At 43.7% G+C, this 14,649-nt stretch overlaps 2 protein-coding genes across 4 annotated transcripts; one reads left to right on the plus strand and one right to left on the minus strand.

The window, feature by feature from the left end:
- Positions 1-6,150: 6,150 nt before the first annotated feature.
- Positions 6,151-10,698, plus strand: LOC117848338 (ureide permease 1). 3 transcript variants are annotated; one of them, XM_034729695.2, is made up of 8 exons: positions 6,151-6,299; positions 7,800-8,090; positions 8,189-8,327; positions 8,959-9,118; positions 9,323-9,366; positions 9,446-9,555; positions 9,735-10,109; positions 10,262-10,698. In XM_034729695.2, the coding sequence occupies exons 2-8, from the start codon at positions 7,854-7,856 to the stop codon at positions 10,418-10,420; spliced, it is 1,224 nt and encodes a 407-aa protein (XP_034585586.1). In that variant the 5' UTR covers positions 6,151-6,299; positions 7,800-7,853; the 3' UTR covers positions 10,421-10,698. The 3 variants fall into 3 exon arrangements, with proteins under 3 accessions (XP_034585586.1, XP_034585585.1, XP_034585584.1); XM_034729694.2 differs by lacking the exon at positions 6,151-6,299 and adding an exon at positions 7,053-7,447; XM_034729693.2 differs by lacking the exon at positions 6,151-6,299 and adding an exon at positions 7,053-7,308.
- A 263-nt stretch (positions 10,699-10,961) lies between these two features.
- On the minus strand, positions 10,962-14,605 carry LOC117848337 (DNAJ protein JJJ1 homolog). The gene is made up of 3 exons (XM_034729692.2): positions 12,842-14,605; positions 11,377-11,435; positions 10,962-11,269 (listed from the first exon to the last, which is right to left on the minus strand). Exons 1-3 carry the CDS (start codon positions 14,531-14,533, stop codon positions 11,200-11,202), a joined length of 1,821 nt encoding a protein of 606 aa, XP_034585583.1. The 5' UTR covers positions 14,534-14,605; the 3' UTR covers positions 10,962-11,199.
- Between the last annotated feature and the right edge of the window lie 44 nt (positions 14,606-14,649).

Genomic DNA, 14,649 nt, shown 5'->3' on the forward strand with positions numbered 1-14,649 from the left:
GATTATGGTATGAATGGACAGACACTAACAGGCTGTGGGTTGGAACAAACACCCCTTGTGATGAAATTGATAGACAATTGTTCAGGGCAAGTACAAATGTAACTTTGGGCAATGGAAACTGAGCAAAGTTCTGGAAATATTCATGGATAGATGGTCGAGCACTGAGAGACATAGCACCAAGCCTGTACAAGCTTGCACGGAGAAAGAACGAAACTGTTAGAGAAGACATAACTGATCACAACTGGACTAGAGGGCTTTGGCGTATGAATACAGTGCAGCAAATGGTGGAGTTTGTCACTTTATGGGATATGTTATAGAATGTGCATCTAAATGACTAGGGGGATCAGATTAAATGGAGATGGACTGCAGATGCCTCTTACACTTCAAGATCAGCATATATGGCACAACTGAATGGAACTTACAACACATTTGATGGGGAGGCAGTTTGGCGGGCTCATGCGGAGCGCAAGCATATGTTTTTTGCGTGGCTACTAGTCCAAAGAAAAATCCTAACCGCTGACAAGATGATTGCTAGAAATTGGCAATGTGAGATCAAGTGTGCATTATGTGATCAAGAGGCTGAGATGGCAATACACTTGTGCTTGCAGTGTAGTTTTGCAAAGGAAGTATGGCTCCGAGTCAGCAACTGGACTCGTGGTTTGATCAAAATGCCGGAAGATGACTTGGTGGATGTTGAGGACTGGTGGAAGCGATCCTTGTTACCATTCAACAAGAAGCAAGGTTGATCGGTGGCAGCTTATCTCATTTTCACAGCTTGGAACATATGGAAGGAGCGAAACTGACGGGTTTTCGAAGGAAGAAGTATGCGGCCTCACCAAGTCTTTGACATGATTCAAGAGGATATCAATTGGCGCAAGAGAGCATGTGGGAACCTTGAATTAGGTTAGTGTATCCAGGTTATCATTAATGTTAGAGTTAAGAGAGAACTTTTATTTATGTAATATCGAATCTATTGTACCTCTAAACTTCTTTCTTCTTAAATGAATCAGTAGTGCTCCTGCTAAGTTTTCAAAAAAATGATGGGATTTTTCAATGTGTACTCTCACGCTTTATTTTACTTGATTACATAATGGAAAAAAGTATATTTTTTATCTCTTAATAATTGCAAAAGTGTAACATTAATTCACCTCTTATATTTTAATTAACGTAAATCAACTCATTAACTAACTAAACTACTGCACTCATCATCTCATCTCGGTTTAACAATGATATATAGTGCCATTTGACAATAGTTTAGGTCATGTAATCATTTGACTAATCACTACTTAGTTACTCCTACGTATTATGTTGTAGAGATAAAAAAAAAATATTAAGTCCAACCGCATCCACACACTGCGGAGATCGAGCGAGTGGGAACAGAACAAACTGCGCCGGATCGCACGGGAATCTGAGGAACTTGACTGATTAATTAGTGACGGGAGCCGGAATCCCTGATAGCTGGTTTAAACTCTGCACCTCATGGCTGTCCGAGGAGGGCTTCCATTGTAAACCCAGATTGCTCTTGGATCGGTTACACTCCTGAGTGACTTAAGGAGATAACCGATAAAGATTGTAATGGCTGTTGTGATGAAAGAAATTCTGGTATTTGCTCTAAAAAAATCAGTGACGGGGGGAATCCGTCCTTCCAACCGCTCTCAAGATCCGGAGTCAAAGCACACCATTAATTAAAGGCTGGCCAGCGGCCAGCGCCACCAAGAATCTCTCCACACAGCTCAACATAGATCGTATCGTGTCGCCGCAGAATCTGCCTCAACAGGGTAGGATAGAGAGACCAACCACCGTCGCGAGTTCTTGGCGGCTTCGTTAGTTCTCCCAAGGAGAAGTGAGGAGGAGGAGAGGGAATCGCTCATCATCTTCTCTAAGGTACCTGTCCGTCGATCCTCTGTTCTTCTTATCCGTTTCTTGTATCTGGTTTGCGTTCTACATCGGATTCAGCGCTCCTTGGACGCGGCCTTTGGTGTGCTGGTGGTTTGTAAAAAAAAAAGAAAAGGATGGGAAGGAGACGGGAGGATTTCTTTTTTTTTTCATTATGGGAGAAAGTGCAAGGGTCAACAATCAAAGCCCTTCCCTTGTTGGGTTCGTCCAAAGCATTTTGATAATGCTCCTTTCTTCGGATATGACATGAGCGAAGGAGACATGTTTGGTTGTTTCCATCTGAGGAGCTCTGACTGATGAGTGCGCTACTCTAATTCCACTAGTTAATAGTTTCCTGTTTGCTTATTCCTTGGACCGAATTCAGAAGCTTCAAATTCTTCCAATCCAAATAATAACAATAGTAGCCATAATAGAAAAAACATTATTTTTTAGATAAAAATAAAGGTGCTTCCTATATTTTCAGAAATGCTATTTTCGAATCATTCCCTGCACCGCTTGTCAGTTTCTTCGTATCTCTCCCATAAAGCTCCATCTCCATTGGTGATCTCAAGGTTGTAGACGCCGCAAACTCGCATTTGCTGTGCGAGTCAAACCACCGAAGATTAAGTTGGACTTTTCAGTCAGTAACTTTGTAGGAGATCATTTTCAGGAGGCAGTGCTTGTCACTGCTATAAGACGGTTTTACGAAAAAGATCCATATAGCAGCATGATGGAGTACTACTTTAGTGTACTTCCCCAAGATCCAAGTATCCTATACCCAAAATATCCTTGAAACTTCAATCTCACTCATGCTGCAGATATTACAATTAGAGCCTAGGGTGAACAAAGGTGCATACATTGGCAACTTGCTAGTTGCTACCACCTCATGCTCTCGCAGTGTATTGTATTCCAAGGTTTACCCATCTGCTTGTGGAAGCAATTTTTTAGAACTTCTACGCATGCTGCACAAGTATTGACCCGAAAGGGTAGATTTTGTCGTTGGCTAGCTTTGCCGTGCTTGTATTCTTTATCGTGATCGACAAGCTCGAGTAGCGAGACGCATTTGCCGACTGAATAAAATACGTGGAGTAGCGGTGCTGCATCGCTGTTAGCCAACGCATACGTCACATGCCACGTGCTACTTTTGCCGTGGGTCCAATGACCAACCGCAAGACTCCGGCTACATATCTTCAAGGATTCTATCACATTATAGTAGCGAGATTACTCCATGTATTGTACTAATTAAATCCCACTGATTAATTTTGTTTTGTTAAAACAAAGCTTGGACCAATAATTACTCTATAATACACGATGTGTCTGACACAATTTTGATGTCATTACATTTGTATTTAAAAAATAATTACTTGCAAGGCGTGTGCTTTTATTTTGAAATGGTAGCTACTGTTAGGTTGGGCTCTACTGTTGGGTTGAGTTCTAGGTTGCAAAATTTGTTCATAAACCTTAGTATGTTTAAATTTATCTTAGTTCAACCTTACTATGTTTAGATTTTTATCTTAGTTCAAAGCATATGTTACGCAAGATTTTTTAAAAAAATAGTTCACCCCTAGCCTCCCTCTCTTAGGCCAGTCTCAGTGCACATTTTCATTGCACTGTTACCAAGATCATGAATTAGGTAACTGTGCCTATTGAGTGCTATGGGGATGAAACTTCTCTCACATATGATGAAACTTCTCATTCTCTCTCCTCATAAAGATTTTACCAAATCAGCAAAATTGCTGATGTGGTATAAAATTTAATGCCCATGAAACTATCCATAAAATTCGCACCAAGACTGGCCTTGTGCGTACGGGCACCGATTCCATTTTCAACTTGCAGTGATCATCATTGTAGCGACATTTGAGCTAGATTAAAAGATCCATTAGGAAGCGTGAACGGTGAGCATGCGCCACATGAATTCTCCTGGCTGAATCGACCAAGTGATTCTCGCTCCACCACGTGAAGGCCACAAACGATTTTTGTAATGAACCGGATCGATCGGATCCAAACGCCAACTAGCAAATCAAGCGTGTGACCAAAACCAGCTAAAGTAGCGAAGCAATCAAAAGAGGAAAAAGAATATCATCACCACTACAATATATAAATCACTCCAAGTGGTCCAAATAATTTGTGCATATATTGGTTAAAACACGGTGCTAACTATGACGCTTACCTAACACACTCCGTCCTACCCATATGAACATATACAAGAGATCCGGTAAGAAAATCTTAAGATTAACAAAGTCAGTATATGCTTCTCGCCATCAACGGCTACATCTAAGGTGTGTCAAAACAATAAGCCATAAATAAAGAAAAGTACATATGCTAAGCTAGACACTCAACTAAGGTGTGGGAATGTTCAAGAAAAGAACCTAGAATCTCGGATATATTGCTTTTGAAACGTCAACTAGGCAGACCAAATTAAGCGTAACCAAAACCAGCTGATATTCCAACTAGTGTATCAATCAAAAGAGGAAAAAGAAGAACTTTTTTTTACAATAAATCACTCCAACGGGTCCAAACAATTTGCTCATGTATTAGCATTTACCCTTTTTTTAACTCGGTACTGAAGCATACGCTCATCTAAATGCATGTACAGTCACCATATCCTCATGAACACCATTAAAATAACTCAACCAATAAATCTTAAGATTGACAAATTAGGATCTTGTTCGACAGATTTTTGGCTCCATGAATTTTTTGGAAGACATGGAATTAGGTATTGGTAGCTTAAAAAAAACAAAACCTTGAACTGGAACTGCATGCACATCAAGAGTATATAGATGAATCGATTTTATTCATAATTTAGACTAAATACAGATATTTCAATCACTATTTAGTCTCCAAACTACATAGCCAACTTTAATATGATTTTAATTAATGATGGCAATATCGAAAGTATATATATACTCTGAGTGTGTTTAGCAACTAATGGGAAGGGGCATTGGAATTAGCGGTGGGAGTTGGTGGAGGGAATTTACACGGGAATATGATTTGTCTTTTGAAGAGAATTAAGATTAATAATTTAAGTAAGACTTCATATTCTTTATTTGGCGTGGGTTTAGAGGTGGGAAATTATATCTTAAGTCATGATTAACGGTGTAGATGCATCCATGCATCTTCCACTTAAAATAAATTCTCACCCAATTTCCACCCCTCCTCCTGGAAGTGATTGATGGAAGTTGCCCCTCCAAACTTTCATTCCTCATCCAATAAAACTCCGATGTGCACCAGACAAACAATAGATTTTTTTATAGAAGTCAGTAAGGAAAGCCCTACCTATTGAATAATTTGTTTATTCCAGATCTATTTTATTCGCTCCCACAGGGAGTTGAACCCGAGCCTGCTAGGTGCACTAACCACTAATTCGTCAATTTCGAGGATCTGTTGGATCAGAAAAGTCTCTCAACTGTGTTAAAAAGGTATGGTTGTCTCTCAACTGTGTTAAAAAGGTATGGTTGTGTGCGTGTGTTTAGGGTTGGACGGCTCAGCTCGGCTCAGTCTAGCTTGTTAGCATAATGAGTTTCTGGCTCGGTGTCTACTAATGTTCATAGGGTTGAGTGTGCGTTTGTAAGCGTTTATACATTGATTCGCAAAAAAGAAAAAGAAAAACTCCCTTTCCCTTCCACGTGGGTCTGAACGAACCTTCAAGCGCTTTTACTAAGAAAGGCAATTTAGGTCTGGTTTGGTTACTCTTGCTTATTTTTAGCACCCGTCACATAGAATGTTTAGATACTAATTAGGAGTATTAAATGTAGATTATTTACAAAACCCATTACATAAGTGGAGGCTAAACGGTGAGACGAATCTATTAAGCCTAATTAGTCCATGATTTGACAATGTGTTACTACAATAAACATTTGCTAATGATGGATTAATTAGGTTTAATAGATTTATCTCGCCGTTTAGCCTCCATCTATGTAATGGGTTTTGTAAATAGTATACGTTTAATACTCCTAATTAGTATCTAAACATTTGATGTGACACATAAAAAATAAGCAAAGGAACCAAACGCTCCCTTAGAAGACGATTTTACACATGCAGAGTGGCACGCAAATCAACGGCATCCACACATGGTGGAGGAGAGCGAATTGGATGGGAACAAACGGAACCGGGCCGCACGGCGCGGGAATCTTGAGAAGCCTCGACGGATTGATCGGCGACGGGGGAATCTGTCCTTCCATCCGCTCCCCAGATCCGAAGTCAAAGGATGCTAGCACTTGTCAGCGAAAGCGCCTCCAACAACAAGAATCTCTACTTGTTTATTTATACACAACCCTGCTCAACAATAGAATACAGCCAGAGGAAGACCCATGTACTGGATCAATTATTTCCCCGTGGATCATCAACTCCATAAGTAGCGGCAGGAGGAAGAGGAACCATCTGTTCTTGGCCTTGCTTCGTGCTCTGCGCATTCGCCGTCTCAGGTACTAAACTGTTCTCACCCTTCACCTCTCGTCCTACGCTTCTTGTTCTGTTCCTACCCATTCGATTCGTCGCCGCTGCCGATGTGACAAATGTTCTTGGCTGAATCATCCGTTTGGATTCTTCTTCGTCGTCTTTTTTTTTCTCTTCTTATGAAAAGAATAGGAACTTCCAAAGCTTTTTGGGCGATTGATCAGTTCGTTTCCAAGTCGTAGAAGCGGTTGCGAGAGAACAGGGCAGCGAAACAACCCTTTGGGTTTGCCTGTTCCGCGATGTTGACGTCTTCATCTCTGTTCTTGTGCTTGAATGGCATCGTTGGAAAGGTGTGGGCTTTTTTGGATGCCATTTATAAATACTACCTCCATATCGTTTTATTTGACGTTGGCTAGTTCAAAAATGAACTAAGCAACGCCAAATAATATGAGTTGGAGGGAGTATATATTATCTATCCCTATCTCTGATCGATGATAGAGATTCCATTGTTCCTCTGCTCTCTTCCTTTTTCAACATCGAGTTTTCAACTCAAACCTCATCCATAATAATTGGATGCAGCAGACGCCTAAAATCCTTGTTTTCCAAGATCATTACAGTGTACTGACTGTGAAAGGTACTTACGGCCTACTAAACATTCAGAAATGTGCGGACCCTGGGCTCTGCACTTTCCTGCAAGGTGTGCTTGGTTAGCATTGCTTGGAGGCAAAAGAGCTAGAGGTCACTGTCATCTATCCAATTATTCTTAACCGTGATGAGGGCACGCCTTGTCAGTTTCTTCACATCTCCTCCTCCATTCCCACTCGCCCATAAAGCTCCATCTCCATTGGTGAATCTCAAGGTAGTAGACGCCGCAAACTCGCGTTCGCTGTGCGAGTCAAATCACCGCAGATCAAGTTGGACTTTTCAGTCAGTGGCCTGCTAGGGGATTTTTTTCGCGAGGGCAGTGCTTGTCGCTGCTATAAGACGGCCATGGACCATGTTCTTGCATGTGCGTCTTCTCCGCTCACTTGCCACGAGGTAGGCAGTGCTAGGCTTCCTTGCTCTTCTTTCCCTTGTTCCGTTTCCTCCCCTTCTTGGGAATTTGGGGTGGTTCCTCTCCTACTCTGAAGAACCAAGAATCTGTATCTGAATCTCTTCCGTGGGGACAGTAGCTGAGGTACACTTTCTTGTTCATGTTTGGTTCTCAATAATTGGGGCCTCCTTTTCCCCAACGGATTTTCTATGCCACTTTTTTCCTCTCACTCTGAAGTTTCTGTTGCTTGTTCTGAAAGTATGAAGAAATGAACATTTAGGCTTTGCAGAATAGCAGGAAAAAAAAAGATAATATATGTTCCAAAATTAGGCGCAACTTTTGATTCTTCAATTTCAGTTATAGCAAACGCCCGGAGCAAAAGCGGCATGATTAGTTCCGGGAAGGACGAAAACTTCCCCATGAAAACAGATTCAGTTCGCAGAATCTTTGCAGAGCTTCGACGGCTGTGAAAACCATTTCTCCATCCCTGATGCAGGTGCTTGAAGGCCCTCTCCTGAGCTCCCTGTCCTCTGTCAGAACCGGCCTCACGATGTACGTGATCGAGGACAAGGGCGGCGCCATCGCGCTGATGCTGGCGTCGCTCCTGTTTCTCGGCACCTGGCCTGCCGTGCTCACCCTGCTGGAGCGCCGGGGCCGGCTGCCGCAGCACACCTACCTCGACTACTCCATCACCAACCTCCTTGCCGCCGTCCTCATTGCGCTCACCTTCGGCCAACTCGGGAACAGCAAGGATGGCATGCCCAACTTTTTCACCCAGCTCAGCCAGGTGAGATACTCTCTTGGTACCTGATGAGAACATTCTTGTCGATGAAATCTACTGTTGTGGGCGCTGATTCTGAAATTTGAATGAATTTGGTGTTGAAGGACAACTGGCCTTCGGTGCTATTCGCCATGGCAGGCGGTGTGGTGCTCAGCGTTGGGAACCTGTCGACGCAGTACGCGTGGGCGTATGTGGGCCTCTCGGTGACTGAGGTTATCAGCTCCAGCATGGTGGTGGTAATAGGTTGGTCAACTCACTCCTCTCTGTAAGGTTGCATCTTGCAACAAATATCATCGTTGCTGGCTATCTGCCGAACTTTTTGGCGATGCTGATGAGAGAACTTACTCTTGATCATGTCACCATCGTTATTAATCACATAGGAGAGACCCTAAATGATTATACAATATTAGCTTCTTTGCTCATAAATGGAATTTGCTTGATTCAGAATCTATGAATATATACAAACAGGTGTTGCTTACAAGGAAAAAGAAAATGTTGACACAAATATCTTTTTAGGTGCAGGCAAATCATGCAGTGGTTATCTGACAGAACAAGTTTATTGAGCAAATTGGTATTGGCCTATCAGTAGTAATCAAGCTCATTTCTCAGTGCAACATGTGTGTATTTATACAACTGAAGAAATGTCACTAGCAGCTTTGAAATAGAAGTACAGCATTTAGTTAGTCTGTTAAAGAGCATTCTCGGAATAATTTGGGAGGGTGTGGCAGTGTGGGTGGGACAAATATCTCAAGTGAATACTGAATTTGTAAAAAACTAGCTACTATCAATGTGTTCGACAGGATTCTTGGTTGTCTCCCTGATTTTGAGATGTTTATAAGTACAAATCTCATGTGCTGTTCCATGTGTCTTTCAGGCACGACACTGAACTACTTCCTGGACAACCGCATCAACAGGGCAGAGATTCTGTTCACCGGTGTGGCATGCTTCCTAGTTGCCGTCATCCTCGGCTCCGCTGTCCATGCCTCCAATGCCGCCGATAACGCGGAGAAACTCAATGCCTCCAACAAACTTGGGTGGGTAATTATATTCCACATTTTTCTGAACTTTTGAGTTCTACAACAAAGAGTCTGATCTTTTGTATTCTTCGCCGTATCAGCCTATCTCAACCGTATCTGCTACTGAACTACTTCTGAATTCTTTCAGAAGCAGCAGTACTGATTGTTAGACCATTTGCATCGTGTGTTCACTGAACTGATCATGACAACCATAATTTACAGGGCAAATGGAAGTGTGGAACCAAGTAAAGGAGTCCTAGACAAAGGTACATTGTCAGAGTCTCAGACTACCGCTACTCTTGATTTCTTCCAGATGGTGGTTTTTAGTAACTTCTCTATTTTCAGACGCTCCCAAGGACTTGGAGAATGGAGCCTCTGGAACCAAGCATGTTACCAAAGCTGAGGCAGGGACAGCAGAATATCTCATTGAGCTCGAGGAGCGGCGATCAATTAAGGTAACCGATATTTCATCATCCGATCCCTCTATTTGAAACAAGAGCAATAGCATTAGTCCTTGTTCCAAACATTTTGTTGAAAATTCCATTCTTCAGAAACAAAATATTTTACTGAAAAGAAGAGCATGGTTTGTTTCCATGCCCTGGACTGATCTGCTAGACCTATTTTCTTCCCGCAGGTCTTCGGATCAAGCACCTTCATTGGGCTTGGCATCGTCTTCTTCTCTGGTGTGTGCTTCTCGCTCTTCTCACCGGCGTTCAACCTGGCCACCAACGACCAGTGGCACACCCTTAAGGATGGCGTGCCGCACCTGGTGGTGTACACCGCCTTCTTCTACTTCTCCATCTCCTGCTTCGTCATCGGCATTGGCCTCAACATCCTGTTCCTCTACCGTCCAATGGCCGGTGTGCCCAAATCCTCCTTCAAGGCCTACCTCAACGACTGGAACGGCCGGCAGTGGGCTCTCCTTGCCGGCTTGCTCTGCGGATTCGGCAATGGGTTCCAGTTCATGGGCGGCCAGGCTGCCGGGTATGCAGCTGCCGATGCTGTTCAGGTATGCCTGAGTTCTCGTTCATTTTTCAAGTTGATGGCATCCAAAACTCTGAATCTTTGAAATCAGCATCTCACAAAAATATACTACTGAAAAGTTGGTGACTTTTAGCGTCATGAATTGTTTATGGAGATTCTGATTGCTGTTTCCATCAGGCGTTGCCGCTTGTGAGCACATTCTGGGGCATACTGCTTTTCGGTGAGTACCGGAAGTCGTCGCGGAAGACCTACATCCTGCTCGGTTTCATGCTTTCCATGTTCGTCGCCGCAGTAGCGACGCTCATGGCCTCGTCAGGTCACAGGAGCACAAAGTGATCCCCCGTTGTTCTTCAAGTGTTTTTCATCGTGTTTGCAAGCGCAAACCACTCTTGCAGTCAGGATGCAAAGAAATTCAAGCAGCAAGGCAAGGGCCACTGCTTCAGGAAGCAAAGGGGAGGGGATCCCATTCCATTCATGAAATTTCAGTAGAATGGAGATGTACATAAAAATGCTTGTGTTGTGATTGTTGAAACATAGAACATTTATTTGTATTCTTCCCAAAGACAGTTGACGCGTAGGATAGGAACGGAAGTGTTCCAGAAAGTTTCTCATTATCACTGTGAACAGGGTGAAAATATGCTTTAAAACATGGAAAAGGAAGCCATCGGCTTAGTATGCCAAATAGACATCCAGCATCACATCAGTACAAACACCATTTCACGATACAAATTTCAAGAGCCATAAAGCGGCACCACACCCTTACTGTACACTATTTCACACCATAATGTTTTTCAGATTCATGCTGCTCAAAGTACCATCGTGCCATTGTACCAGCATATAAAATTCGCAATATAAGCTCAATACTAGGAGCAAAGTGTGACGGATAATGGCATAAATCCGCTCAGATAATGTTATTATAATCATCAAACTTTCCTTTCTAGCTCTGTACCACAAAGGCATTGTAACTAAAACATCTCCCCACCACAGACGGCAAGGAAAATTCCGGTCCACTACAGATCAAAATTGGGCCATAAATAAGAGAATCATGCTGTTATGTGCTAGTTAGCAGAATCAACAAGTGACAAAATGTTTGAGAGTTTAACTAAATTCCCTCATCAACGATTTTTCTGCCGCGTCTTCAGCATCGCATGGCCTGTTTCTTCCAAGTGAGAGAACAGCTTGTTCCTGCAAGGAGACCATTTTCAGATAACCCACAAATTTCTTTCCAGTTCCAAGTTATGGTGGCAACATAGTACTGGGAGGGGAAGAGTAGGAAATGGACTTAGCAATACCTTGATTCAAAAGTTCCTCCACAGGTTTCACAATCATTACTAGGTGCTTTTGAGACCTCCTGATACAATATACCAAGTGTTATCGTTGAAACAGGGTATGTACAGTTAAATCTACAGTTGATGGATTGCATATTACAATTCGGTATCAAGGTTATCATCACGGCAGTCAAAATCACAGTTCGCCATCATAGGATCTTAAAAAAATCATAGAAATGTAGAACCTATTTGACCATAATTGTAGAATCAGGCCCATTAATTTTAATCGTAAAGTCATAAAATTGTATGACAGAATCGAGGTTTTGACAAATTATAGTTCACCACAGGCCAGTCAATAATATGCAATTTACAATTCAATGATCTCAAACAAAGTTTCGCAAACTTTTACATGATATCAGCTTTCAAATAAAAAATACAAACATATAATTTTTAAGAATGGCAAATTAACGTTGGCCATGCACCTATCTATAACCATAACCCAGATGTTTTTAGCACAATTTCAGGCTATACTATTAAACAATCCATCACAAAAGTGAAAGCAAGGGACTACACCAAAACAGCACAGATGTGAGTGGGTTTAGACGGGTGCAAAACACAAGCAAAAATATCAAACATACCAATAATAAACAGGAGGCTACTAGAGTTGCCAAAGAATATACAAACATCATATCAAACCCTAGTAAGAAAAATTACAACAGCACATGCAGCCAAGAACTCCTAACCAATTTTTCATATTGTTATTTGTTAATCATCCCAGCTTTCTTTTCAAAATTGTGGTGAAGAAGAAATAAGATCAATGGAAGTTGTAATTATAAGATTTGCCACCCATTTGTATCTGGACTAGACAGCAGGGAAAGTCCAAAAAAATGTACCAACTAAATTTATTTTACAAAACAACAGTGGCACTACACAAAAGGTATGTAAAGCCACCAGAGCCCAAATGTTGTTTTACTAAAGGGTGCAAGCAAACTGCCTAGTTCAATATCATCAATATTCTCAATATACCAGATGACAGCTCTAGTCACCTGCAATTGTCATAAAGGTGAGTAACAAACTTTCTACATGGTCATCAAGCTACCTTTCCCTCAGGGGTAGCTGGCTAGGAATTAATCCAGTGCAATGTCTTTGCTCTACATTACCAATATATCTAAAACTTGCTCAAAACATTTTGTCATGGGAAGAGGATATCTAGTGATATAAAAATTGGTTCTGAAGTAGAAAATACCCTATCCACATAGTTTTCAGGATACAAATATTTGGAATGCGTGATTTTGGACATTAATCAGTTACGTAGTACACTTGTAGTTCAAGTTAAAAGCATGGAGGTGAATATTTTTGCTACAGGACTGGGCAGCATGTAGGTTTTATAACCAATTCAACTGCAAGGTGGAAGCTTGTTGCAAAATATAGAAGACTGAAATTATTGTTTAAGTATTATAGCTTGAAAAAGGAAAGAGAGCATGTGTACCTTTTGCTTCTTCCCCTTACTCTTCTGTTCAGCCTTTGATGTACTCTTCTGGTCAGCAGAAACATTGGTTTTCTTTTCTGCACCTTTCTTGTTCTTTTTGTTCTTTTTAGGATTGCTATTTTTCCCATTCTGCTCATCTCCTTTGCTTGCTGAAGCACTGCCTTCATTAGAAGAGGATGGCCCTTCCATCTTATCATCAGCACCATTACCATTGCCAGATTCCTCAGGCTGAACCTCACTTTTACCATGCCTCTCATTATCAGCATAAGTACCTTCATCTTGTTCCTTCTTCGCTGCCCGTCTCCTGCGTCCTTTCCTTTTAGTATTATTAACTTCAGAACTTCTGTCATCATCATCCTCCTCAGCAGCACCTGATGAAGTTTTTTCTGTAGGAGCCACATAACCACCCTTCCTGTTCTTGCGGCTTGACAGCATAGCCTCCAAAACACTCGCCTCATCATAAGAACCAACCTCCTGCTCTGCACTATCAAAAACCTTATCACCATCCTCTTTATCACGCACCTCCAAGCCTTCCTCCAAGTCTTCAGCCAACTCTTCTGCGGCATCTGAAAATGCACTCTCATCATCCGACTCCTGCATAGGCTTAAAATCAAACCCCACATCAACTTCATCCAAATCACCTTCCCCCTCCTCCTCTGCCTCCTTCAAAGATTCCTCCTCCTCCTTAAACGCCATCCTCAGCTCTGCGATCTTATCCCTATGCTTCTTCGACTGCTCGTGGTTCTTCCACTGCTTATCCGATTTGAACTTCTTATTACACGCCACACAGTACAGCTCCTCCTTCCTCTTGGCCTTCATCTCCTCTTCCTCCTCGTCATCATACAACCCTTCCTCTTCCTCCACCCTCGCCCAATCGGGCTCCTGATATGCCATGGCCCGCTCCTTCTTCCTCCTCTCCTCCTCCTTTTTCCTCTCCTTCTCCTCAGCCTTCCTCTTCTCCTCCTCTGCTTTCTTCTTCAGCGCCATGTCCACCACCCTCTTGTCCCTCTTCTTGCAGAACGCAGCGAGGCCCCTGACGGCGTCATTGTACTCCCGGCGCGCCTTGCGCATCGCCTTCTTGTTGTCCTCCTCCATGAGCCTCCGGACGCGGCGGTTCTCCCCGCGCGCGGCGTCCCACTCGGCCGCCCACCCGAAATCCATGACCGAGCCAAAGCCAAGCCAGTAATTGTAGAAGGCGGTGACCTGCGTGTAGGGGGAATCGAGGTTCCCGATGACGGGCGGCGCGGCGGGCTCGGGGACCCCCATCCGGCGCGCGTAGGCGAGCTCCTGCGCGAAGACCCTGTCGAAGACGTCGCCGTAGACCTTGTAGAAGCCGCGGCCGGTGTCGGAGAAGCCGGAGAAGGCGGAGGAGGAGAAGAAGGCGAAGAGGTCCGGGACGGGGGAGGCGGATTTGGCGCCGGCGGCGGAGGCGTCGGAGAAGAGGATCTGGGAGCGGTGGGAGTCGTAGTAGGCACGCTCCTGCGGGTCGGAGAGGACGGAGTGCGCGTGCTGGAGCTCCTGGAAGGCGGCGGTGGCGGCGGCGAGGTCAGCGCCGGGGCCCTGCTTGTCGGGGTGGAGGGAGAGCGCGAGGCGGCGGAAGGCGAGCTTGATATCGGTGGGCGAGCAGTCGCGGGGGAGGCCCAGGACCTCGTAGTAGCAGCGCTTCGGCGCGCCGCCCGCCGCGGACGCCATGGCCGCCGCCGCGCTAGGGTTTGGGCTCCCGGAGGTGTCGCGGGTGAAGGGGGAGGGGATTCACGGCGGGTCCAACTTGTTTTTCTCTTCGAGGACGAAGTTGTAATTTGACGCGG

This window comes from Setaria viridis, chromosome 3, assembly GCF_005286985.2.
Source record: "Setaria viridis chromosome 3, Setaria_viridis_v4.0, whole genome shotgun sequence".
Lineage (NCBI taxonomy): Eukaryota > Viridiplantae > Streptophyta > Magnoliopsida > Poales > Poaceae > Setaria > Setaria viridis.